Source organism: Malus sylvestris, chromosome 9, assembly GCF_916048215.2.
Source record: "Malus sylvestris chromosome 9, drMalSylv7.2, whole genome shotgun sequence".
Lineage (NCBI taxonomy): Eukaryota > Viridiplantae > Streptophyta > Magnoliopsida > Rosales > Rosaceae > Malus > Malus sylvestris.
Genome location: NC_062268.1, coordinates 5,024,082 through 5,050,692, shown reverse-complemented (window position 1 = coordinate 5,050,692; position 26,611 = coordinate 5,024,082). Strand labels below are relative to the sequence as shown.

Genomic DNA, 26,611 nt, shown 5'->3' with positions numbered 1-26,611 from the left:
GTGGGACTTGAGAAGAAACCAATAGAGTCCATGCAGTCTCTGTAAGGTGCCTATGCTTCCTCTCAACACATCCATTTTGTTCAAGAGTTGATGGCAGCTATATTGATGAGAAATACCACTATTTTATAAAAAAAAAGTTGAACACAAAGCTAGTGAACTCACCCCTTGAATCTGATCGCAAGATTTTTATTTTATTGCCAATCATGTTCTTTACATAAGCTTTGAAAGATACAAATATAGAGAAAACCTCAAATTTAGTTTTCATAGGAAACATCCAAGTATATTTGGTGAACTCATCCACAATCAACAAGTAAAACTTGTAACCACTGACAGAAGAAACTAGAGATGGACCCCAAACTTCACAATGTAGTAACTCTAAACTAGTAGACACAGAACTAGTATTGGAAGAAAATGATAGCTTATGATTTTTGCCTATGGCACAATATGTGCAAAAGAAAGATACAAACTTGTCCCTATTGTGAACAAGATTATGCTTATTTAATACTTGTCTAAACATAACAGAAGAAGGATGACCAAGCCTGTTATGCCAGGTCTTCAATGATGCTTTAGTGCTGAACATAGCAGAATGTGAGAAGGGCACATTGGAGAGACCTTGAAAGGGATAAAATCCTGCTTTAACTGGCCTTCGAAAAATCGTCATCCCAGAAGAATGATCCTTGATTTCAGAACCATCAGAATCAAGGGTCAAAGAGCAATGATTATCTTTTAAGAATTGATAGGCAAAGAGTAAATTGAATTTCATCAGTAGAACATAAAGGACATTACTCAATCTGAAATTAGCATGTGGTGTTGGAATGATAGAATTACTAATGTGATGGATATCCATACCTTGTCCATCACCAATGTACACCTTGTCTTCGCCAGAGTATGGATATGGAGATTGAATTGCAGATATGTCATTAGTAATATGGGATGTAGCACCCGAGTCCATCAACCAAATAGGATGAGATTGCTGAGAGCTAGTGTGAGCACACATAGCAGCAAGTTTTGTAAGAGGGATTTTTCTAGCAAAAGCATGATTCATTCTCTCATAACAGTCAATAGCTTCATGATCAAAGGAATGACATATTTGACAGGGAGTTCTTCCACCAGAATTAGAGTGATTTCCACCAAAATTGTTACGATTTCCAAAATTGTTTCTATAGTTGCCATGATTACCACCAAAATTGTGAAAGTTACCTCGAGGATTATTGAAGTTATTGTGAAAATTGCCACGATTATTGCGTTGAAAAGATCCTTGGCCACGATTGTTGTTACACCCACCCCCATTTATAAAAATATAATTATGTATGTATCCCCAAAATATTATGAATTTATCAATTTAGTCCTATTTTGACTACCCATTCAGGATTATTCCCAAGCTGCCACATGGCAGCACCCCAAGACTTTTCTCATTGCTCTCTCTGTCCCCTACCCCTCCCGTGAGCTTCATCTTCTTCTTTCTGTCTTTCTCTTCTCTCTCTCTCGGAATCCTCATCTCTTTCCTTTTCTTCACTGAAATCGCACACACACTCACACGTAAAGGCACGCTCGTGCTAGAAGGAGTCATCACTATCATCAATCCCTCATCAGCTCTCTATCTCTTTCCCGTGCTGTGAGGATGAAACCAAGGAACTCTCCGGCGAGATTTCCTATTCCTCTGGTTAGGTAAGCCTCGAATTCTTCCTAATTCGTCTTAGAATCTTGCGTGAATGTGTTTTAATTAGGTTTATTACGTTGTTGTTGAGGTTTTAGAACGGAATCAGGTCGGGGGAAGGCACACCTAGCTCCGGGGAGGCCGTGGGTGTCGAGGGAGTTTTCGGTCACCTCCGACCGTTTTACGGCAAAAGGAAGGTATAACGTTGTTCTTCTCATCTTGTACTTCAATTTGATACCTAGATTGGACCCTAAAAAACTAGGTTTGCAGTCGGCCGGAGCTGTAGAAGCTCCGGCGTTCTTCCCCGGCGCACCCAAGGCCTTTCAGGTCGTTTCCCAACCCATGGGCCTTAAGCCCGTTTTGGTTTTAGCCCAGCCTGTTTCCTTTTGTTTTTATTTTGTTTTTGTTTTTGTTTTATTTCTTTAAAACCCTTAAAGGCCTTCGGGCCGTTTCTTTTAGGGCCTGTGGCCCATTAGATCAACCCAAAACCTTTTTAGGTTTTGTTTAATTATAGTTTTAAGAATTAAGGCCTGGGGCCATTTTATTCAGGGCCTTAGGCCCGAGTGTATAGAAACCTTTATATTTAAGGCCTTTGGGCCATTTAGAGCTTGGGCTTTCAACCCTTTCCCAAACCCATTAACCTTTAATCCAAACCCAAACCTTTAGGGCCCAATCGGCCCAACCCAATCCAAGCCCAGTCTGACTTTGACCGTTTGACCCAGTTGACCGTTGACTTGGTCAACGGTTAGTGTTGACTTTGACCTGTCAACGGTTAACGTTGACTTTTTAAGTTGACTTTTCTGGGTTTCGTCCGGGACCTCTCCTAGGCTAATTTCGACGTCCTGGACCTGTTTTTGAAGTATGTTTTTTTTCCAAATTCAATCGTTTGAATAGAGTTTGACTAAAGGTACCCCTTTATGTGAATATGTGCAATTATTAACGGTGATTCCGTTATTCCTTTTTGGTACAGCTTTGCACCATCGGTGTACGGTGAGTGAAATCATGTTTTAATAATAGAAATGAATACATGAAAAGCATGATTTAATGATTATGTTTTATGAAATGTTTTGTGAGATAACATGCTTACTGAGGCTAGATTAAATTACTACTATTTTTCATATAACCCATGTTCTTATAGAATATCTGATGGATGACGATATGATATTTAGAACATGTTTAGAATACCTCTTTATAGTATAAATGATGGATGACTTTATACTATGAAGTTGTTTTTCAAAATAGATATATTCAATGGTTTTGTACTTACCTAGTGATCATTTCCGCTACGGGACGTAGGGATAGATTCTGGTCCGTCCCGAGCAACGGTTTGGTGTTGGTATAGGGCTTGGAGTGTGTTTCCTCTGGCTATTTAGCACAAAGATGGGGAGCTGGCATGGGGCCTGAAGTGTATTTTCCTTTGACTGTCTGCTCAAAGACGGAGAGCCGGCATGGGGCCTGGAGGTTATTGGACAAATCACTAGTGCTTGTTATATATATAAGTTATGAATTTGAGACATTACACAGCATGCTAGGTTTCGGAAAACCTATGTTTTTATTATATGTATGTTTTCATAAATCTGGGGGTTAGTAGGTTGATAACTGTTTTATTATATATATATATATATATATATATATATATATCAAATTGGTCCACTTATGTTTGTTTTGCGCCCCCTTCAGGACCTATGAACGAGGATTACGATTTGAGCTACGAGGCATTTCCCTACCAGTGATTCAGTGCTATATTTCCTCTGCTTCAACACCTATTGTAATATAGCATTTCTCTATCTTAAATTCTGCTTGTACTCTGTAATAGATGTATGCTCTGAACTTATGTGTATAACCATAATTTTATTAATTAGCAGTTGAACTTTAGTTTTGTATTATTAGTTCCTATTGCTTGTTTTAGTATATTTCTCAGCTTTTACTTAAATCAAATGGCTTTCGTCACCCTTCGGGTGTTGGCCAGCACGTGACCATCCCGATGTCTCGAGGACATCGGGATCGGGGCGTGTCAATTGTTGTTGTGAAACTTTGGTGGAGCATTATGATTAAACTGTTGAGCAACATAAGCAAGAGGAGAATTGTAATATTGTGACGGTGTAGGAAGAAGAGAAGGTTGAAACTGCACAGCAAAGGCATGAAAAGGCACAGAACCAGATGAGGCAATGCCTTTCTTTTTACGATTCATGAAGACTTCCTTATTGATCGGCAAACCATGAAGTTCATCCAGTGTTATGGTGGAAATCCTGACCATGATAGAGTCAATAAACGACTCATACTCATTAGGTAAGCCATTTAACGTAGCAATAATCAAGTCATGATCAGAGACAGAAGCTCTAGGAGCCATTAGAGAATCAGATAGGCCTTTAATTCTTTGTAAATAATCCGAGATAGGAAGATCACCTTTGTGAATAGAGTGAAGACGAGAACAAAGCTGATGAATATAAGCAGCTGAAACGCCATCAAATCGATGCTCGAGATTTAGCCAGAGTACTCGAGACGATGTGACACCGATGGTGAACGGAATAATCTCCTCAAAGAGAGTAGAATTCAGCGAAATCAGTATATTATGATCTTTTTCATACCAAATTTCAAAGTCAGGATTTGGAATTCCAGAGTTTTGACTAGATTGATCAAGAACATAAGGCGGCGGGCAAACTTCAGATCCATCAATGATTCCGGTAAGTTTATATCGTCGGAAAATTGGAGTGAAAAGAGCTTTCCAGACAAGGTAATTGTCACGCTTAAGCTTCGGAGGAACCATACAACTGATATTCTGAACAGTGATGGAAGAAATCGACGAGATCAGAGAATTTGAGGAATTAGGGTTTATCGCTGCAAAATTGGGGGAAGGAATTGCAGGATTTGGGGCAACAACTTTAGGCTGCACAGGAGACGAAGTCGAAGACACCATGATCGAAGATCAAAGGTCGAAAAAAAATCGAGAGGAATTTGCAGATGCACCAATCGAAGAAGAAATCGCAAGGAAGAAGGATCGAGAGGCGGTGAAGTTGAGAGGTGGTGATACCATGTAAGAAATAAGCCTTGTATTATTTCTTTCTTAATGAGTAAGGAAAATACAACTCAATATTTATACACTTTCCTAATAAAGCTTAGTGACTAATTGTGCTTAATTAAATCTCTAATCACATAGATTAGTTACAGAAACTGTTACAACTGAAACTAAAACTGTAAAACACAGCTATACAAAACTGTTAGCTATGAGTTATCCCTTTAGAATCACCTTCCAAGCAGGAAGTCGAGCTTGAGCCGTTTCTACCAGGCCTTTGTAGGTGGTTTTAGTAATGCCAGAATGAATGAGACCAGGGCTTTGTAGAAGTGGCAAATTTGATCCAGGAAGACCAGGGAGATCCCGAGAAAATCTTGTTTGCTGAGTACTCGATTAATATTCACAAGTGCTCCTGATCATAAAATGCAAGGAGCTGCTTCACATGATTATGCCAGGCAGCAACGTTTAATCCATCGACTAGGACCCAGTCAACAACAGTTGCTGCGGGTTGCTCCCACCATTCATCAAGCTGCAGAAACGTATTGCAGCTCAGACAATTAAAGAGGGGAAAAACAAGACAACAAAAGAATTTGTACTGCTAACGTAGAAAAATGGACTGTCTATACAACTACTATAGAACTAAAAAATGCAGGCTAACTCTGCGTATGGTGGTCACTCACCAATCCCCTAACATAGTTGCAATCTTCCAAGCACTTCTGAGCACTCAAAATTGCAGCCTTAAGTTCAGGCAACCATTTCTCCATGACAATTTTCTCTTGCTCAGCAGCCACATTTAAACAATAGCTCGTTGTCCTGCAGAGTAGTAGATACAAATTAAGTGCATGTTAATCTAACAAATAGTCAGAGATCCTAAAATGCTAATTAATAACCATCACATATTTGAATGGTTTAATATTTAGAATGAATTTAACGTAACACCAGAGCTATGCATCCTGAGTTTTGACAACAGATTAGAACAAAGAGCAAACTGTAATATATTTAGAATCTGGATGAAAAAAATTCAGAACATCCAGAGCAACAAACCATGTGAATCTTAAATGAAATAAGAAAGCAGTTTCTGGCACTTTCCTTCATCTCACAATGCTCAAAATGGAATTCAAGTTTGTATTATTTGACCGAGTTCCGCTTACTGAAACTTTCGGGTTTTGGAGGATAACACAGTCTAGTTTCCTGTAAAATAAGGCCATGTGAAGTTTTACCTTTCATATTCTTGTTGAGCTCTATAGGCATGGTTCAACAACACATGACCACTTTCAACAAGATCCTGTGGTGTATGGACCAAATTAATTGCCTTTACCATGTCCTCCAACACACTAGCTTCAGAACCACGAAGTTTCGAACAGAATTCCAGGGACTCTAGGATTGATGCTAGGGCAGCGTCTGAACCCTCCAAACCTTTTATCCAGTAAATGTAAGTTCGAACTGAAAGCACCCATTAAGCAGGCACACAAACAATGAAATAGAACAAAATAAGACATCAGAGCATGCATATTGTTGGGGCTTAAAAAGATTTCACTACTTTGGAGATGTTTATCTCTCAAAGAAGAATGTAATGCAGCGGAATTGATAGGCAAGAGAAAGAAAGAATACTCAAAAGTATTACACAAGATTTTTATTCACTCACAAACTTAGTACAAGAGGAAACACTCAAACACTCTTAGAAGCTTTGTTGCTTCTTCTCACTTCTCACTTGGCACTCTCACTTCTCACTACATGCTCTCTTGGTTGTTACATCACATAGCTTAGCACCTCACCTATTTATAGGCAACGTTTGCCAACTTTGACATTGCTAGAACTTTCTAGCTAGTGCTTAACAACCACACAATTTTACAAGATTCTAGATCTTTCTACAAAAAGCCTTGGATATTTATGCATGCATTCCACCAACTTGAATTTGCTAGAACTCTCTAGCATGTGCATGAATCTTTCTTTGTGTATGGGCCTGATCAATTGTCTTGGGCCAAGACAAGATTACAATTCAACATTATATATATGACCTTTTGCCTGGAACTTAGAGAAAAAGAGCCGACACTTCATGGAATGACGAGACATGGCTTATACAATGCCAGTATATGAAGTTACTAGTAAATTTATAAGCACTATTGAAGCTGAGATCCTTACCATGTTAACTTTTAGTAAAGAGGTATATATGATTTCAAGTTCTGATCTGCGGTAATCAAATTCTTCAATCTTCTTCCACTTCTTTTTCAAAGAACCTTCAACTTCTTTCCCTTCCGCACATAATTTATTTAAGCGTTGTATTTCAGACATCAGTGTATTCAAGCTAGCCCTCAAGCCAGCAACTTCTCTTTCCTTGGCCCAAACCTCCAGCTACACAAAGAAAATGGAAGACTGTAAAAAACCAGATGATAACACAGTGCAGGTTAAAAGTAACCTAGTATACAGTATACAACTATGAAAAGGATCAAAAGACTGAAACTAATCAAACCTGTCACCCATGGTGCTATTTCCACCCAAACTATTGGTAGTTAATACTTTTAATATGCAAGGAAGATTTACCTCAAGTTGCCTAAGACTGCCCACATTTTGTGATGTTCCTGAAGAAATTACATCAGTATTGCCATGCAAGCGTTTAATAAGTTTTTGACATAGATCCCTAACTTCTGCAGCTTTTTTCAGTGCATCTTCAGTAGCCAAAAATTTCTGAACATGTGCTTTCTGTGAACAATATATTCCAAATAACAAGTTAAACTCTTGCAACAAAACAAAAGCAGAAAATGTGGGGGTAAAATGGAACCGAGCAATTATTTCATTTAAACAGTATGGTCGTTTATGGAATTAGGGTTTAGACCAACTATTATACTTTGTATGGGGATAAATCATTTAGACCAACTATTATACTTTGTATGGGGATAAGTCATTTAAAGTTACTGATGACATACATATGTGGCGACAATGATATCAACACATACAAATGACATATCCTCCAACTTTTCTTCAAGAGAAATAATATCCTTACCACTCGTTGTCTGGAAAGAAATCGTGATTGAATGCAGAGCCTTACAACCAAGGAGTTAGGCGAGATTTTTTTGTAATTGATTTGTTATTTACTTTTCATAGTTGTATATTTGACTCAGATATAGGAAATACTTGTATAAAGGTTTTTAGTCATTTTCTTGGATTTTGCTTTCTTTTTTTTTTTCATTTTGTACACTTGTTTTTTTCGTTATTTTGATTTTCTTTGATTCATTTGAATTTAGAAATTACAAAATAAACATGAGTGTATGGAGGAGAAGGTGTAAGGAAATCATTGAACGGACGTCTGTTTATGAGGAGAAGGTGTACGGAAATCATTGAACGGTTGTCTGTTTTATAGCCGGATTACAATATAAAAATAAATTTGATGAAGAACTTGTTGAAAATTTGAGATGAATTTACCTGAAATGAAATGGCTGGTATGTGAGAAATCCTCTTGGAAACATGTGTCACAGTAGACAGTGCCCACAACAACTGCAGAAGGATCGTTCTTCTCATGGCTAGCCTCTGAAGGAGTATGAAATGTAAGAGCAGTAATAAGAATGATAACTATAAAAAAACCAAGACATGGTTTTAGAGCCTATCTATTCCCCCTCTAAGAAAGCTCTGATATTCTTGACTCGAAGAATGAGTTGATACAGGTTGTCTTTTAGTTATATCAAATGCTGAGGCCTTATAACTAATGTAAATATTCTCTGTAGGATTATACACACTTTACATGTACGCAAAACTCATCAAATTGATTGTGATTGACAGACAAATAAGGAATGACTATTTTCGAATATTATACAGCCTGGGGTCCATCGAGCTTCAGCATTACACTCATGGAAAAACCAGTCAACTGCAAATCAGAAGAAGTGAATGTAGCTAGGTTTCATTCCCTACCACCAAACCGTACAAGAAAAAAAAGGTAATATTTGTGATGGTGGGCAAGTAGATAAAAAGAGGTCCCTAATTTTTGTGTTCCTGTGTGTTTCGTTGTTGTTTCTTTGTTGGTGTAAGAATGCCAAAGGGAATATTGGGTCCCGGTTAGTTGAGAAACTTGAAAGAAAACAAAATGATTTTTTTTTTCTAACTAACTGCATTATTAGTGTTTGTATCTACTTACAGGTTGATCAATATACACAACTCATAATAATTATTGAATAAAAGAAAGAAGTTTTTTTCATTTTACTAATATACTAAGAGTGTTGACTCACTGTTTACTTGTATTGATGTTTTGTGTTCGAAATAGTCAGGAAGGAAGTGAGAATGCACATTGAAGTTAAAAAAGGGGATGCTTTTACTTAACAAAAAAAAAAAAAAAGGAAAAACGAATAAAAAGGGCTTGAAAATTTTGAGTTTTAACAATAAAAACAAAATAAAGGGTAAAGTGAATAGTACCAGGATTGACTTTTTAATGTAAAAATGTGGTTTTTCGTTAAATTGAACAATACTGAAAGCTTTTTGTTAAAATTCCCATTAAAAAAAGGATGCTTTTAAAAAGAAGAAGCGATGGTTTTGTCCAATTCCCTGCCATTCACAAAAGACATTTATTTATATATACTAAACTCAGCAACAAAAATACCGTTCATCATGTGAGAGAGAGCATTGTTCACTAACAGTGAAATGGCGGATTTGCCGCTGCTTGGTCTATTTGATTTTAGTTGCGCCATGTTTTACACGTGTTTGTCATCAGTGAAATGGAAGCAGGCTGAGAGCAGTTCCAGCGTGGGAACACCCCCCAGGCAATACACTATGCTATCCACCCAGTGAACAGTAATCGCCTTTTGCATTTCCACCGTTGCACTTCAATAGCCCTAGCAATAGGCAATAAAATATTAGTATTTTATTTATTTATAAAATAATACAAAATAATTTTATTTGTAATTTCGGATAAGAATTTTAACCGTTCTCGTTGCGCCACGTGTCATTATCCGAAAAGTTATAAAATAATACAAAATAATTTTATTTGTGATTTCGAATAAGATCTTTAATCGTTCTCCTTGCGCCATGTGTCATAAAATCTGAAAAGACAATTATTGGTGATGGATTTTCGATAAGATTTTTAATCATTCTCGTTGCGCCACGTGTTATTATCCGAAAAGTTATAAAATAATACAAAATAATTTTATTTGTAATTTCGGATATGATTTTTAATCGTTCTCGTTGAGCCACATGTCATAAAATCCGAAAAGACAATTATTGGTGATAGATTTCCGATAAGATTTTTAATCATACTCGTTGCGCCACGTGTCATTATCCGAAAATACAATTATTGGTGATGGATTTCCGATAAGATTATTAACCAATCACGTCGCGCCACGTGTCATAATCTTTGAGGATAGATTTCCATTAGATTTTTAACGAATGAAGGCATGCCACGTGACATTATCTACAACCTAATCCTTTCTGAATCCTCTATATAATCCACCATCCATCCTCGCAAATCTCACACCAATTTTCTCAAGATCTCTATCATTATTCATAGTTTCTGCTTCATTTTTACAATGTCTTCTTCTTCAAGGATGATGTGGGAAATCGATCAGCAAGAGGAATAATTGTTTAACCAATAAGAAGGAATGTTCAATCTCCAGGTGGCCCAAAATGAGAGGGAAGAGGATGAAGAGTGTAGAAGGAAAGATGACGAAGCAAGAATGGGCAGAGCCTCACATTCCCGTCGAGTCATCCAAGTTGTGGGTTAGATTTGCAGGCCCTGTCGAGTCATTGATTCTTTGGTTCTTTTCCCACCCATTTTCTCAAGATAATTGGTATGAATAAGACTCCACATTTTTCGCAACTGCATCTCAGCTAGTACACAACGCAACATCTTCAAGAAGCGTCATATTCGTACCTGCATTAGTAGTCATTTGTTAAAAAAATTTGGACTGAAACTTTGAGAGAAAGATAAGAATGTGGTTGAAAATAGTTGAGAAAATATAAATTTGTGGTGTAAGGTAGATGATAATGAGAAGGTATATATAGAAAAGTAAAAACAAATTTTTTTAAAAAATTTCAAAATTTTTTTTTCGGATTTTTATTTATTTTTAAATTTTTTTAATTCAACTAATTAATCTCTGCCTTTGGATTTAAAAAAAATTGAATTCCAACACTCCAGATTGTGCCACATGGCACAACGGTAACATTTTTGAATTTTAAAACTACTTTTTCTTTTTTTTATTTATAAAGGAAAATAATATAAATTGTTGATCCCAGATCAAACGGTTGATATTAAATAAGATTTATTTATTTTTTTTACCGTTGCAAATTTGACGGTCCACATTTTCTTGCCGTTGAGATCCAACGGACCATGGGAAGCCACGTGGTTTCCCAACAGTAATAATTTGAAACTGCGCCGCATGCCCCATTCGCTGAAAACATTTCGGGTGACGCGCCCAAAGCACGGGTGCAGTGCACGCGTCTGACAGAAAAAAATAAAAAAAGGAGCTGATGTTAGCCTTGCGTCAAATAGCCTTTGGGCTAACGAGTTGGCAATTCGTGACAGGCCTGGTGCTCGGGCCTGCTTGTCCCTCGGGCTCCCACAAGCTGGAGTCAATAAGCCGGGCTCTCGGGCCCTATTTGCTGGCCTGTCCCCCGAGCTCCAGCCAAAGCTGAAAGTGCTCTGAAAGAGCTGGGGTGTTCCCCCTGCTTCCTTGCTCTTCTTTTCCTCGGCACTTTTCTTTTCCTTATTTTCCATCGACTTCTCTGTTTCTATCTCGCAACCAGCTACAGCACCGATTCACCCTCCATTTCTCCTGCTTAGCATAAGAAAATCAAAGGGGTTCACCAGCGTGGGTTCCGTCGGATTCCATAGACAAGGGCGTGGTGACCCGGTATAAGTTTGGGGATTTTGTTTATAGCTTTGGATTCCCCATCATGGTGTTTACTTTTGTTTTATTTTTTTCTTTAGGAAATCATGGTTCTTCGGATTTGGGGCTTTTGTTTGCAGCCTTCAAATCCCTATCTATTTAAGGTGAGTGATTTCAAGATTTTAGAGTTTTGTTTGGTCTTCTCCGCTCAATCTCTATGGTCATATGTTGCTTCAGAAATTTGGAATGTTTGAATTTCTTTCTGGGTTTATATGGTTCTGCCTCTGATTGAATTTGTTTTTTGCTTCATGAAATCATCTGGGTTTTATTGATTTGATTGTATTTTGTAAAATTAGGGAGTTTTGCTTCTTTTTTTTTTGGGTGTTAATCAAGTTTGGTAAATACGAAATATTGGACAGTTGATTGTGGTTGATGGGTTGATCTGGGTTTTGTTTTACTTATTTAGATTTGAAATGCTAGGTTTTGTGGTCAATAATCCTTAAAATTATCAGAAACCCAGAAAATATAACGTAGTTTTTGAGTTTGTGGACATTTATATATATGTGGAAATTCGAAGTAGTTGGTTTATTTTATTTTACTTGAATTATTGTTTCTGAAAGGGGTAGGAAGAATTGGAGAAAATGATGAGGGAGAAGATCAAGATCAGGAAGATCGATTACTTGCCGGCAAGGCAGGTGACCTTCTCAAAGAGGAGAAGAGTGGATTTGAAGAATGCTGGAGAGCTGTCCATTCTGTGTGAATCTGAAGCTGTTGTTATCATCTTTTCCCAAACTGGCAAGCTCTTTGATTTCTCAAGCTCCAGGTACCAACCCTGTACAACATCCCACCGCCTTATAAATTCTTTCGAATTTTCCAGTTTGTTTTTGCAATTTTTCAATCCAGTGTTGGACTTTGAGAAATAAGTTTTGGAATTGCTTTTTAGGTATGGATTTTATGGGAGGCGTCTAGAAGGTTCAACTTTGATCGTCGAAAGCACGGGATGCTAAGGATCGACTTGGAACAGTTGCCTCGCATGCTCAAAAGGTCGTATACTATATGCTGATATGCTTCCTACAATCTTCGGTCTATGAGACTATGAGTATGGTGTCATTTTGCAATTGGCTTCTTTGTCTTTGCTTGCAGATGAACAACATTTTTTGGTGAACAATGGATTCAAATTCAGCGTCTTGAGCAGGCTTTTCATATTACTCAAGTAAGCATTTGTACTTGAGACTGGCTTCTCATTCTGTGTGCAAGTTTTATCGAAATGAGCTTTATTAATTGGTTTAACTCGGTTAGGACTATGAGGCTTCAATGGCAAGTGAGCTCTAGAAGATGCACATTCTTGAATAGTTTAGATCAGTCTGTATGTGTGAGTCAGTGAGGCTTCATTTAATCAATAAGAAACCACTTTCCTTAGGCCGTTGTGAAGTGTATAATTAGAGTAATAGAATGCAATGAAATATAATGTTTTTTTTCACTCTCTTTAGACTTTTTTTTTTTTTACTTTTATTCTCTTTGTGCAAGATCCTAGGCCGTTGTGTGGTCGTCGTTCTCATCCAATTTTCTATGGATATATCTAAGATTAAGTTCGATGTATATAAGCATTGAAGTGGTAACCTTTTCCAATATCTTTCATATAATTTTCAACCCTGCAGCAACGCGCGGGTACAAATTCTATCACGGGCGAGTTTGAGCTTGCCTTGTGGGGGGGAGTGAGGATCAAGAACTTTTTCATGTCTCACCAATTTTCAAATGGTGTCAAACTTGACGGAAAAGGTTCTCACCGGATCCTTTTCCTGGGGATTCTAGGGATCTCGTGACCGTTCATCGTATATCGTGTAGTTAGAAATTATTTCAAAATTTAAAATTTAAAATTAAATATAAATAGTACTAAACAAAAACTGACCGTATAATGTACGATTCATGATCATGATCAAGGGATTCTTAAGATCCCAAGGAAAAGGATCCGGGGAGGATCCTTTTCCAAACTTGAAAATGACACAAGGCATTTTCTCATTCTATGAGTGAATTTATGCATATTTTAAGATTGTAGGGTGTACTGGACCTAACAGAATAAGAAAGAGACTGTTATTAACACTTTAAAGTAATTATCAAGAACTCCTCATAAATAATATCGAGACGTGCATTGGCGAAGCTACAAAGACGCAAAGAGGTGTGCTCGCACCTCTAGTCGCTGAAGTTTGTTCCCAAAATCCAGGTTTTCACCCCTTTGCTCTGGTGCTGCATTTTGGTTTTCTATAGTGGGGCGTGTTGAAATTATTTTATATCGACAGGTCCGAGGGGGGCGCTCTAACGACACCGATACTATCTTCAACTTTAGCACTTGCCTAATTTGTGAGGTATGAGGTTTTATTACAAAAGGCCTCTGTATTAGTTAGAGTGGGGTATAATTCTATTTAAAGTTATTGCTTTTCTTTACCCCCACTGATGTGGGATTGCTAACACGCCCCCTCATGTGTAATCCCATTTAGTGGTTCACACGTGAAGATCCACACATCAGAAATTGAAAATCAAAGATCGGCTCCAATAGAGTCCAAACTTGTTTTTTCAAGAAGTGACTCTTAAGAACTCAGAGGCTGGCTCTATGTTGAGTTCAAGCTTGTTTCCAAGCCCACACTTCCAGGTGACAAGCCTTTGGTTTGCATAGGCCCGTAACTGTGGGCTCTGATACCATGCTGAAATTTTTTAGATTGATGGGCTTTGGGGGGGCAACTTTAACGACACTGATACTATCCTCAACTTTACTATCTGCCCAATCCGTCAGGTTTTACCACAAAAGATATTGGTATTTCCCACAAAAGATATTGGTATTAGTTACAGTGGAGTATTCCTATTTAAAGTCATTGCTTTTCTGGACTGCTAACAGGGCGTTGCTCCGTTTTAGTTTTTTTATTTTTTTTATTTTTTTATATTTTTATATTTTTATATTTTTTTTTAACCCAGGCCAAACAACATTGCTTTGCACCCGAGGAAACAAAAATTTAAAAATGAAACGAGTCAAACTACGTCGTTTCGCTACAAAGAGTTCATAAAGTTTTTTCATAGATGCTACCACAGCCTCTGCTGGTTCAAGTATGCTCCCTTTTTCCTCGAACACGCCCTGCAACAGAAGCACACGAGCTAATTAAAAGGCAACCTAAAACTAATCGCTAATATTGTTAAAGTAAAAGGTATTTAAAAAAAAAAATTGATTGAAACTTTGTTCTGAAGAAGAAGAAAACGATGGAGGATGGAAATGTTAGAGAGTGCTCTCTAGATAATTAACACTAATAACTAGTTAATTAATTAATTAATTATATGAAGGCATGAATTTTTCATGGCAGAAGAGAAGACCATGCATGTTACCTCTGAAATGTTGATTTGTAATGTTCCTAATAGTGGTGCAGGCAACCTTCTTCTCCTTGAGTCGTCCGAGCCTACAATTGCAATGTCTAATATTATATCACCCGGCTCCTCAACTTTTATATTTTGTCTGTGTGCCATTGTTATATTTTTCTCTCTTTTGCTCACTCGGAATATTATTTGGCAAAGTGCTAATTTTTCACATCTAATGTTTGGTTTAGCCAATATCTGCACAAGTAGGTGTTGAGTCGATTAGTATTTTTTGCTTTTAAGAAAGTTCAATGAAGAGAAGTTTTAGCATGTGATATTCACGTTCAATGAAGAAAGTTCACGTATAAATAGTACTCGTGATGATAGGGTATTCTGAAGATAGCCATGTGGTAAAAAAAATTCGGTTTTAAACCCTTTTGGTGAAGTTCGTTAGGTTTAAGCTCAAAAACCAAATTTCCATTATCTCTCTGTTAAATCCAAAAACGAAACTGTGAATTTCTGCACTCCCTTCGTTGTGGCTCAATAGAAATGGACTGTTTTCCAAATACCCTATCACCATTAGGTTTAAATCCGAATTTTTTACTACATGTGCTATCTTCCAAATACCTTATCACCACAAGAATCACGTATCCAATTAGCCCAAATAGATTTTATTAACCTTAGTTGAGCAGGAGAATTATTTAATTGACATGCATGTGATATTATCATATAAAATGACTTATCGTTGACCGAATGGATGATTTTGTGTTTATTAATTTGTTAGCTGTGTGTGTAATCCTTTTGCTATGTGGTTTTGCTGTGGGGAAGGAATGTACAAACATCCCTACTCCTTTTCAGGCTATGTACAAACATCCTTACTCCTTTTCAGCTATGACACATCACAATGTTGTTTTGTTTGTAAATTTTCATGGAATTTCTAATCACGTTAAATGTGTAGTGTAAAGCAGCAATTTTCATCCGTACAATTATACATGAGATGTTTTTTTCATCACATGGAGTTGTCAATTTCCAGAACAGGAAGACAATAATTGGACTGAAGTCTGAAGTGGTATTATTCAAAGCAGAAGCCTGCCCTTTCATTCAATAAGGGACCAAGTTATAAGTTTATGATATACAACATATCCTTGTCTTTCTATACAATAATTAATTTGAAAAAAAAATATATATCTGGTCTGCCAGGCTACCCCCTGCCTCCCGGCTAAGATCAGGTGCTGTTCCTCCCGGCCGGCTTCCCTACTCCGCCCTTCTCTCCTCAAATCGTAACATAGAAGTGACGATATCCTCAGTATATGATTCCATACACGTATTGCCTCTGGCACGGCTGCCAGTTATTTATGTAAGGATTATTATTTTCCTTCTTAAAACTATCAACATTAAGTTTAAATCAATTTTGAATGAAGAGCTTTCCAGTGGAGCAAAGATTCAATCTTACGGCGTTTATCAATCTTGTGAGTATTAGAATGCTAACCATTCATGAAAATATGCACAAATAGCGACTGTAAGCTCATCAAACATTGCAAAATCCTGCTCGAAAACAAATTTATTTCGCCAATACCAAATAAACCAACAAGCAATGGAAAATACTAACATCTACTCTAAACCCCCCCCCCCCCCCCAATATGAGTGATTAGTGGTGAGATTAAAATGAAGCCAATCATGAAAATCAATGTGGTCTGACTATTGTTTATACTTTCCAACTTTTGCCAAACTTCTCTTGCCTTAGAAAAATCTTTGACACTCAAGGTTATCTGGAATGGTAATTGGTAATATTGTCTGCAAAGCATATACTGGACAGCGGAGGTGACAGACTGAACAAAAGTGGCCCGACCAATAAGAGATAATAAATTTACCTTTCAAGCATAAATTTGAGCTTGAGTTTCTACTAAGCCTTTGTAGGTTTTTTTAGCGATGCGAGAATGAATGAAACAAGGGCTTTGTAGAAGTGGCAAATATGATCCAGGAAGTGTTGGAATTTTTTAGATCAACGAGCTCGAGGAGCCCCCTAACGACACCAATACTGTCCTCAACTTTACCACCTGCCCAATTCGTCAGGTGTGGAGTTTTACCACAAAAGGCCTCAATATTAGTTAGAGTAGGGTAATCATATTTAAAGCCACCCTTGTTGACTTCCCCCACTGATGTGGGATTGCCAACACGCCCCCTCACGTGTAACCCCATTTAGTGGTTCACACGTGGAGATCCACACATCATCAATTTAAACTTAGAGGTTGGCTCCAATAAAGTCCAAATTTGTTTTCAATCTTTTCAAGAAAATGATACCGATACTATCCCCAACTTTACCACTTGCCCAATCCGTCAGGTGTGGAGTTTTATCACAAAAGACCTCGGTATTAGTTAGAGTAGGGTAATCATATTTAAAGCCATCCTTGTTGACTTCCCCCACCAATGTGGGACTACCAACATGCCCCCTCACTTGTAACCCCATTTAGTGGTTCACATATAGAGATCCACACATCGTCAATTGAAACTTAGAGGTTGGCTCCAATGAAGTCCAGACTTGTTTTCACTCTTTTCAAGAAGAGGATCATCAATTGAAACTTAAGGGTTAGCTCCAATGGAGTCCAGACTTGTTTCAATCTGTTCAAGAAGTGCCTCTTAAGAACTCAGAGACTGGCTCTATGTTAAGAGTCCAAGCTTGTTTCCAATCCCACACTTCCTGGTGACAAGCTTTTGGCTTGCACATGCCCTTAATCATGGGTTTTGATACCATGTTGAAATTTTTAGATCGACAACTTTACCACCTGCCTAATCTGTCAAGTGTGGGGTTTTACCATAAAAGACATCATTATTAATTAAAGTAGGGTACTCATATTTAAAATCACCATTGTTGACTTCCCCCACCGATGTGGGACTGCCAACAGGAAGACTAATTAGATCCCCATAAAATATTGTTTGCTGAGTACTCAAATAATATTCACAAGTGCTCCTGATCATAAAATTCAAGGAGTTGCTTCACATGATTATACCATGCAGCAACATTTAATCCATCGACTCAGACCCAGTCAACAACAGTTGCTGCTAGTTGCTCCTACCTAGGAATGGGCAACGGTTATGGTGGGTGGGAGTCCCACTACCATGGACGGAGGGAGGTAAGGCCTATTGGGGGCACTTGCCCCCTCCCATCCTTTTTTTTTTCATTACAAATTATTCAATTAATCATTCCCAATTATTTTGCTTTGCGGATTATTCAATTAATCATATTAAAATAGTGAGAATCCTCTTTTAGTTTTTAAATGTCCCTTTGTCTTGTATATTTTTCTCACGCACTAATGTCTAAACCTTGTTGAGTTGCATGTATTTGATTAAGGGAGCTACTAGATCCACCCCGTTGTCTTATTTTCCCACCCATGTTATATTTACACCCACTATAAAAAGGTAAAAAATTAAAATGTTATTTTCCCACCCACTATTATTCCTAATAACCCTTAATATATATATATATATATATATATATATATATATATATATAATTAGAGATAAAAAGTCACAGAGCTATACTTCAATTATATGATGTCGACAAATCAAGATGACCCACATAAAATTATCTTTTACCTCTTCGACGGAAACATAATCATCTACTTCTTCCATAAAAACATCATTTGCTAAGTTCATTCTTTTTGCTTTCTCTGAATGAAAAGAGATGGGAATGATGAGTTAGGGTTTAAGGGAGACAAATCGTCTAAACATAGTGCGAGAATTATCACGCCCAAACTTTTCTTTTTTATTTTTTATAAAAAAAAAAGTAATGCAAAAGTGGGTAACTAAGGTCCTTGTTAGTCATTTTACAAATTGACAAATTTGTAATTAAAAAATTCATAAAAAGGTGGGTGAAAAAATAAGACATTGGGGGTGGGAATAACAGCTCTCTTGATTAATTAGTACAAATGAGCATTATATTGTCAACAATTAAAGACAAAATTAGCATTTGTAAAAGAACTAGCTTTATTTGTCTAAAAAAGGAGCTCAAAAATTTTAAGGTGCCCCCTTTTAGTAAAATTTCTGGTTTCATCTCTCAGTCCCACCATTCATCAAGTTGCAGAAACGTATTGCAGTTCAGACAATTAAAGAGAGGAAAAACAAGATGAAAACAAAAAGAATTTGTACTGCTAACGTAGAAAAATGGACTGTCTATACAACTACTATACAACTAAAAAATGCAGACTAACTCTGCACATGATGGTCACTCACCAATCCCCTAACATAGTTGCAATCTTCCAAGCACTTCTGAGCACTCAAAATTGCAGCCTTAAGTTTGGGCAACCGTTTCTCCATGACAATTTTCTCTTGCTACATGTTAATCTATTTTGATGCACAAAATCGGTGAGGACTTTGGTACAACAGAAAGTGTTAAGTTTGTGACCTTTGCTAGATTGCTCTGGTCACTAGTGTGGATAAGTATGTAAATGGATAGAGACAGAGAAGCAAACACAAGATGTACGTGGTTCACCTAGATTGGCTACGTCCACGGAGCAGATGAGTTCTCATTAATTGTGAAGGGTTTACACAAGTACATAGGTTCAAGCTCTCCTTTAGTGAGTACTAGTGAATGATTTAGTACAAATGACATTAGGAAATATTGTGAGAGAATGATCTCTATTTATAGAAGAGAGTTTCTAGTTTCATTCTGACATTGACACGTGTCGTGTTGTGATTGGCTTCTGATGTTGACACGTGTTGCGCTATGATTGGCTTCTGATGTCAACACGTGTCGCACTGTGATTGGCCTTCTGGTTGGAGGGAAACTCTTCTAGGTCCTTGACGGTATAACGTTGACCAGTGCTTAGTAGTTTCAGGATTGGTCAAGTATGGTACAAACAGTGCTCCCCTAAGTTCCCGAGTGAGGGAAGCTCCTCGGTTGGGGACTTGCAAGATCCAAGCCATTGAGTAATCACGAAACTTCTAAGTACCGAAGTGTGGTATCATTTTCACTTGCCTTATCTGTCTCATACGTAGATGTGGCATCTTCTCTGGAAGTACTTTTCCTCCATCCAGGGGTGGTATCTTTAACCGATGAAGATGCACAAGGTAATGTATCAATTTCACTTGAAGCTTACTTGTAGTTTCGGGCTTGGTCAAGTGCGATACAAACCCTATAGTATGAGTCCCCTAAGTCGCCAGGCTAGGAGATTTGCCGAAGGAGGTAACAGACAAGGTAAGCAATCAGACTTCCAAGTAAGCAACCTGGATCGGAAGTTCGACTTCGACTTCCGGTTGATTGTTTTCTTTCTCCTTATGTCGTAAATAGCACTAAGGATAATGAGAAGCAAATGGATAAGAGATGATATGAGATACTTTTGCTTTTGAACAAGTAACTTTCCGCAGGCTTATTCTTGAACTGGGCTGGAGGGTTTTCTGGTTTCTTCAAGAGTATAAGGCCAACTTAAGAATTTGAGGGTCAAAACAAGTCCATCAAATCTAGAGTACATTCGACCCTGATGATATGAGATACTTTTGCTGTTGACAAAGTAGTGGATATATCGGCACGTGTTCTGTTACGCTTGTCTTCGCATGCTTTCTTGTATCGTTCTCACTTGCCCTATTTGTTCCTCAGGCAGATGTGGTATCTTCTCTGGAAGCATAAGATGTTGAAGATGACTACTCGAGAGCAATGCCAGGTAAGTAATCAAGCAAGGGGTTCCAGGCAGTCAGTTCCTGACTGGAAGCTTGATTCTAAGTGCTGACTGATTGCTCTCTTTCTCCTTGTCTTGCAGGTAAGAATGATGCCAAAGGAAAAGACAGGGAAAAAACATGATATGGGATACTCTTTCTTTTAACCCTGGTGATATGAGATACTCTTGCTCTGGCGTGGCTTGTTTGTAGAGATATTATCGGGAGGAAAAAAAGCTAAGTATTTCGAGAGACTCTGCTGAGAGTGCCCTCTCGGATGTGAAGAAAAGTTGAGCATTTTTTTATTTGCAGGTTTGCCTGGCTGTGGAGGATGGAGGTCGACATATATAGGAGTATCCCTAACAATAAGTAGTAGTGTTATTCCTTTACCTTTCTTGGTCATAGCAATGTAGTGGGAGCTGCAAGTTTCACGTGTTTTAACTTTGTCAGAGCACTTTGAAAAAGTGGTATATGGTATCCGAAAAGCTGATGTTGCGTGTGAAGATTGCAGATAAGCTTTATCCAAGGAAATCTGGCTCTCGAAGTTCTGAGAGCGGTGCTCTTCGGTTTTCGAACAAGCAATCCTGTCGGGGATCTGGCTCTCGAGATTCAGAGAATTGTGCCTCTTCGATTTTTGAGAAATCAGTCTTGTTGAAAGTCTGGCTCTCGAGATTCGGAGAGCAGTGTCTCTTCAATTTTTGAGAAAGTAATCCTATTGGAAGTCTGGCTCTCGAGATTCGAAGGGGCGATGCCTCTTCGATTTTTAAGCACGTAATCCTATTGGGAGTTTGGCTCTTAAGATTCGGAGAACGGTGTCTCTTCGATTTTTGAGAAAGCAATCCTATTGAGAGTCTGGCTCTTGAGATTCGGAAAGCAGTGCCTCTTCAATTTTTGAGAAAGTAATCTTGTTGGAAGTCTGGCTCTAGAGATTCAGATGGCGGTGCCTCTTTGATTTTTAAGCAAGTAATAATGCTATTCCTTTACCCTTCTTGGTCGTAGCAATGTAGTGGGAGCTGCAAGCTTCACGTGTTTTAACTTTGTCAGAGCACTTTGAAAAAGTGGTATGTGGTATCTGGAAAGCTGATGTTGCGTGTGAAGATTGCAGACAAGCTTTATCCAAGGAAATTTGGCTCTCGAAGTTCAGAGAGCGATGCCTCTTCGGTTTTCGAACAAGCAATCCTGTCGGGGATCTGGCTATTGAGATTCGAAGAACGGTGCCTCTTCGATTTTTGAGAAAACAATCCTGTTGGGAGTCTGGCTCTTGAGATTCGGAGAGCGGTGCCTCTTCAATTTTTTAGAAAGTAATCTTATTGGGAGTGTTTTCTCGAATATGAGTAAAGGTTGGGCATTTTGGCCAATCTACCTTGCCACGGAGCACGGAGGTTGACACACATAGGGACTCTTCAGTTATCAAGTAGTGGTGTTGTTCCTTTACCCTTGTGAGTAATAGTAGGGTAGCTGGACCTTCAAAATTTATATGTCTAAACTTTGTCAGAGATCTTTGGCAAAGTTATCTGTGGTACCCGAGGAGCTGATGTTGCGTGTGGAGAGTGGTGTCTCTTTGAAATCCGAAGAGTGATGCCTTTTCGATTTTTGAACCAACGACCTTGTTACCCTTTCTTTTATAAGGGCACCAATTGTGTGCAAGAAGTACATTCAGAGAGTTATTGCTTGTATGAATTTTCCCCTTACTTCAGAGATTTATTGCACCTCATTTCTCCTTCATCATTTCTGAGAATGTCTGGCCCTTCCGACCGTCGTTTTGACTTGAACTTTGGTGAAGAGGCAGCCATGCCTTCTCAAGACAACATATGGCGCCCATTCTTCTTATCCCCTACTGGTCCTCTTACCGTTGGGGACTCTGTGATGAAGAATGATATAACCGCTGCGGTGGTGGCCAAGAACCTTCTCACTCTTAAAGATAACAGACTAATTTCCAAACGGTCTGATGAGTTGACTGTTAAGGATTCTCTGGCTCTCAGTGTTCAGTGTGCAGGTTCTGTGTCTAATATGGCCCAACACCTATTTGCTCGAACCCGCCAAGTTGAATAATTGGCGGCTGAAGTGATAAGTCTCAAACAGGAGATCAGAGGGCTCAAGCATGAGAATAAACAATTGCACATGCTCGCACATGACTATACTACAAACATGAAGATGAAGCTTGACCAGCTGCAGGAATCTGATGGTCAGATTTTGCTTGATAATCAGAGGTTTGTGGGTTTGTTCCAAAGGCATTTATTGCCTTTGTCTTCTGGGGCTGTACCGCGTAATGAAGCTCCGAATGATCAACCTTTGGTGCCTCCTCCTTCTAGGGTTCTACCCAGTACTGAGGCTCCGAATGATCACCTTCCGATGCCTACTCTTTCTGGGGCTCTGCCGATTGCTGAGACTTCTCATGAGCAACCTTTGTGAAGGCTCTCTCTTGTTTGTTTATTTTGATTCATGTATATATACATATTTGTAACTTATCGAAGATATCAATAAACAAGCTTTGCTTCATTTCAACGTATTGTGTTGAATACACCAAGGCCTTCTTCACTAAGTTCTTTGAATTTTTTCTTTTGTTGAAGCTTGTATGTTGAAGCTTTGAGAGTGAAACATGTATGTTGAGGTAGTACTTCCTTAATTTCCCGAGTGAGGAAAACTTCTCGGTTGGAGACTTGAAAAATCCAAGTCACTGAGTGGTCGTGAGACTTCTGAATATCAAGGTGCAGTAGCATATGGTAGGTGTCCCCCAAGTCTCCGGTCGAGGGAGTTGACGAATGTGGCATTTCCTTTTTAAGTGGTAGCCCAAAACTCCTCATTCATATATATATTTGTTATGAAAGTTGTTAGGCCTAAAGAAGAGGAGACCTAGGCGAATTTTTTTTCTTCGAATTTTTGAATTTTTTTTTTGAATTTTTGAATTTTTGAATTTCTGAAAAAATATATATATTTTTAAGCTTTGTAGGTGAAGCTTTGGTGTTGAAGCTTTGTAGGTGAAGCTTTGAGGTTAAAGCTTTGTTGGGCACCATGAATTGATCAAGATAGTGTGAAGCTTTTGTAGGTGAAGCTTTTGTGTTGAAGCTTTTGTAGGTCAAGCTTTTGTGGGTCAAGCTTTTGTGGGTCAAGCTTTTATGGGTCAAGCTTTTGTGGGTCAAGCTTTTGTGGGTCAAGCTTTTGTGGGTCAAGCTTTTGTAGGTGAAGCTTTTGTGGGTCAAGCTTTTGTGGGTCAAGCTTTTGTGGGTGAAGCTTTTGTGGGTGAAGCTTTTGTGGGTGAAGCTTTTGTGTTGAAGCTTTTATGGGTGAAGCTTTTATGTTGAAGTTTTTGTAGGTGAAGCTTTGGAGTTGAAGCTTTTGTTGGGTACCATGAATTGATTTTGCTTCACACTATCTTGATCAAGATAGTGTAAAGCTTTTGAGAATTCGTAGTTGTCCTCAATTGATGAAGCTTTTGTGGGTAAAGCTTTTGTGTTGAAGCTTTTGTAGGTGAAGCTTTGGAGTTGAAGCTTTGGGCCCGAGTGTTTCATTGCTAGGAATGTAAGAGGATTAGGACCGAGTTATCTAAATCACCTCTTTATTGAATTCATGCCAAATAGTCTTCGTTACATAGGATGCTGAACTGTTGAAGCTTAACACTTGTACAATGTGAGTTTACTTGTAATAGTACTTCAAGTGATCAGCGTTCCATGGATGGCCAATGGTCTTGCCATCGGAGCTTCTAAGCTTGTAGGAGCCAGGGTGACTGATGCCAACAATTTTAAACTGTCAATCCCAGTTTGGACTAAGTGTTCCTTCACTCGGGACTCTGTCGCAGAGTAATCTTTTCTTTAATACCCAATCCTCCACTTTGAAAGAACGAGGTTTGACCCTTGAGTCATAGTAGTTGGAGATGCGCTGCTTGTAGGCGACATTCCTCAAGTGAGCCTGGTTTCTGTGTTCCTCAACTAGATCTAAGTTGAGGGTAAGTTGTTTGTCATTTTCGCCTTGCACGTAGTTCTGGACTCGAAATGTTGCTTATTTAAGCTCAACTGGGATAACTGCCTCTGTACCAAAGGCAAGTGAGAATGGGGTTTCTCGTGTTGATGTCTAATACGAAGTGCGGTATGACCAAAAAACTTGGGGTACAAATTCTGGCCAACAACCTTTAGCCTTGTCTAAGTTGGTTTTCAAAGTTCGCTTGATTATTTTGTTGATAGCTTCAACTTGTCCATTAGACTGGGGATGAGCTGGGGAGGCAAAACATAAGTTGATGTTGAACTTAGAGCAGAACATCCTGAACTTATTGTTGTTGAACTGTCGCCTGTTGTCAATGATTATCGCATCGGGAATGCCGAATCTGCAAAGGATGTTCTTTCATACGAAGTCTTCTATTTTTGCCTTAGTAATGGTTGCTAAGGGTTCTACTTCGGCCCACTTTGTGAAGTAGTCAACTGCAACGATTGCATAGCGAACTTTGCCCTTCCCTGCAGGCATTGGGCCAATCAAATCAAGTCCCCATTGGGCGAAAGGCCAAGGGCTGATCATAGGAGTGAGCTGCTCGGGAGGGGAGTGAGGAATAATTACGTTGCGTTGACACTTATCACATGAGCGGGATATTTTGATGGCATCTTGGTAGAGTGTCGGCCAGTAATATCCTTGGCAAAAAGCCTTGTGTGCTAGGGATCGAGATCTAGCATGATCTCTGCAGACTCCTTCATGTATTTCCCGAAGGACAGTTTTCGCCTCTACGGGCGTAAGGCATCTTAGGTATGGTAGGTTAAAACCCCACTTGTAAAGTTGATCATTAATGATCAAGTAACAGGTAGCCTTGTATCGAATTTGCTTAGCTTGGACTTTGTCATTTGGAAGGGTGCTATGAGTAAGGAATCTATAAGTCGGGGTAATCCAACTATCCCCCTGTTGTAAGTTGCACACTTCCGCAACCATGGTGCTTGGTGCTGCCAACAATTCGACCTGAATTCTTCTCCCAATCTTGTCTTCCACCGCTGAGGCGAGGTGAGCCAAAGCATCTGTATGACTATTTGCCGCTCGAGGAATTTGGGTGATCTGGTAGTGGAAGTGCTTGAGCAACAATTGTGTTTGTGCCATATATGCTGCCATTGAGCTATCCTTAGCGTCAAAGTTGTTGGTGACTTGGTTAACCACCAATTGAGAGTCACTGAAGATATCAATTCGTTTAACCCCAAGGTGTTTGGCCAAACATAAGCCTGCTAGGAGGGCTTCATAGTCGGCCTCATTGTTCGACTCCTTAACTTTGAAACGAATAGCATACTTCATTGCCACTTTGTCAGGGGTCGTAAGGACTAGTCCTGCTTCACAACCCTGTTGGTTGGATGAGCCATCAACATATAGGCTCCATGCTGGGGCTGTTGGTTCTGTTTTCTGAGGTTCCGAGGGTAATGAAACCACTTCTTTGGGCGTAGAAACAATGTTAATAGGATATGTGAAGTCGGCGATGAAGTCTGCCACTGCTTGGCCCTTCTCAGCTGGCTTTGGTTAGTAGGAGATGTCAAACTCACCCAATGCTATCGCCCATTTGATCATTCGCCCGGAAGTGTCAGGACTTTGGAGTATTTGTCGAAGATGATGATTGGTAAGCATGATGATGGAGTGTGCTTGGAAGTAAGGGCGAAGTTTTCGAGCAGACACGACCAATGTTAGAGCTAATTTCTCAATGTTAGAGTATCGTGTCTCCTCATCTTGTAAGGCCTTGCTAGCGTAGTAGACAGGCCGTTCGACATTACCATCTTTTCGAATGAGAACAGAACTTACTACTGAAGCTGATACCGACAGATAGATAATGAGAGTGTCACCAACCTCAGGTTTGGAGAGCAGAGGGGCTTTACTCATGTAGTCTTTGAGGTTCTTGAATACCTCAGCACATTCATCAGTCCATGTAATGTACTTTTTACTTCCCTTAAATGCTTTGAAGAAAGGAGCACATCTGTCTGTGGCCTTAGAGATGAACCTAGTTAAGGCTGCCACCTTGCCAGTAAGGCTTTGGATGTCTTTTGAGGTTACCGGTTCCTTCATGTCGATGATTGCTTTGATCTTCTCGGGATTAGCCTCAATACCTCGTTGGCTTATCATGAAGCCTAAGAATTTGCCAGAGCCTACGTCGAAGGCACATTTGTTGGGGTTTAACCTCATTCGATACCTCTTCAGAAT

At 38.9% G+C, this 26,611-nt stretch overlaps 3 protein-coding genes and 1 long non-coding RNA gene across 55 annotated transcripts in view; 2 read left to right on the top strand and 2 right to left on the bottom strand.

The window, feature by feature from the left end:
- LOC126582944 (uncharacterized) overlaps positions 1-26,611 on the bottom strand; it is a 102,992-nt gene that overhangs the window by 36,406 nt on the left and 39,975 nt on the right. The gene's annotated exons all lie outside the window — the stretch shown is intronic.
- On the top strand, positions 1,758-3,530 carry LOC126582958 (uncharacterized). Its single transcript, XR_007609639.1, has 2 exons — positions 1,758-1,854; positions 3,338-3,530. It is a non-coding gene; the product is annotated as an uncharacterized LOC126582958 (long non-coding RNA).
- LOC126582954 (AUGMIN subunit 5-like) lies at positions 4,693-7,366 on the bottom strand. 3 transcript variants are annotated; one of them, XM_050247236.1, is made up of 5 exons: positions 7,212-7,366; positions 6,813-7,022; positions 5,891-6,113; positions 5,351-5,483; positions 4,693-5,199 (listed from the first exon to the last, which is right to left on the bottom strand). In XM_050247236.1, exons 3-5 carry the CDS (start codon positions 5,989-5,991, stop codon positions 5,071-5,073), a joined length of 363 nt encoding a protein of 120 aa, XP_050103193.1. In that variant the 5' UTR covers positions 5,992-6,113; positions 6,813-7,022; positions 7,212-7,366; the 3' UTR covers positions 4,693-5,070. The 3 variants fall into 3 exon arrangements, with proteins under 3 accessions (XP_050103193.1, XP_050103195.1, XP_050103194.1); XM_050247238.1 differs by lacking the exons at positions 6,813-7,022; positions 7,212-7,366 and adding an exon at positions 6,316-6,467; XM_050247237.1 differs by lacking the exons at positions 6,813-7,022; positions 7,212-7,366 and having other exon boundaries at positions 5,891-6,467.
- Positions 11,266-12,956, top strand: LOC126582955 (MADS-box protein AGL24-like). 2 transcript variants are annotated; one of them, XM_050247240.1, is made up of 5 exons: positions 11,266-11,500; positions 11,578-11,640; positions 12,103-12,299; positions 12,420-12,520; positions 12,620-12,956. In XM_050247240.1, exons 2-4 carry the CDS (start codon positions 11,584-11,586, stop codon positions 12,481-12,483), a joined length of 318 nt encoding a protein of 105 aa, XP_050103197.1. In that variant the 5' UTR covers positions 11,266-11,500; positions 11,578-11,583; the 3' UTR covers positions 12,484-12,520; positions 12,620-12,956. The 2 variants fall into 2 exon arrangements, with proteins under 2 accessions (XP_050103197.1, XP_050103198.1); XM_050247241.1 differs by lacking the exon at positions 12,620-12,956 and having other exon boundaries at positions 12,103-12,310; positions 12,420-12,452.

Bases quoted from the DNA above. Each gene is read 5' to 3' on its own strand.
- LOC126582955 (XM_050247240.1), top strand. From the start codon at position 11,584: ATGGTTCTTCGGATTTGGGGCTTTTGTTTGCAGCCTTCAAATCCCTAT. The intron at 11,641-12,102 runs GTGAGTGATTTC...TGAAAGGGGTAG, and splicing joins CAAATCCCTATCTATTTAAG to GAAGAATTGGAGAAAATGAT. The intron at 12,300-12,419 runs GTACCAACCCTG...ATTGCTTTTTAG, and splicing joins TTTGATTTCTCAAGCTCCAG to GTATGGATTTTATGGGAGGC.
- LOC126582954 (XM_050247236.1), bottom strand. From the start codon at position 5,991: ATGGTAAAGGCAATTAATTTGGTCCATACACCACAGGATCTTGTTGAA. The intron at 5,484-5,890 runs GTAAAACTTCAC...ACTACTCTGCAG, and splicing joins GCTCAACAAGAATATGAAAG to GACAACGAGCTATTGTTTAA. The intron at 5,200-5,350 runs GTGAGTGACCAC...ACGTTTCTGCAG, and splicing joins GCAACTATGTTAGGGGATTG to CTTGATGAATGGTGGGAGCA.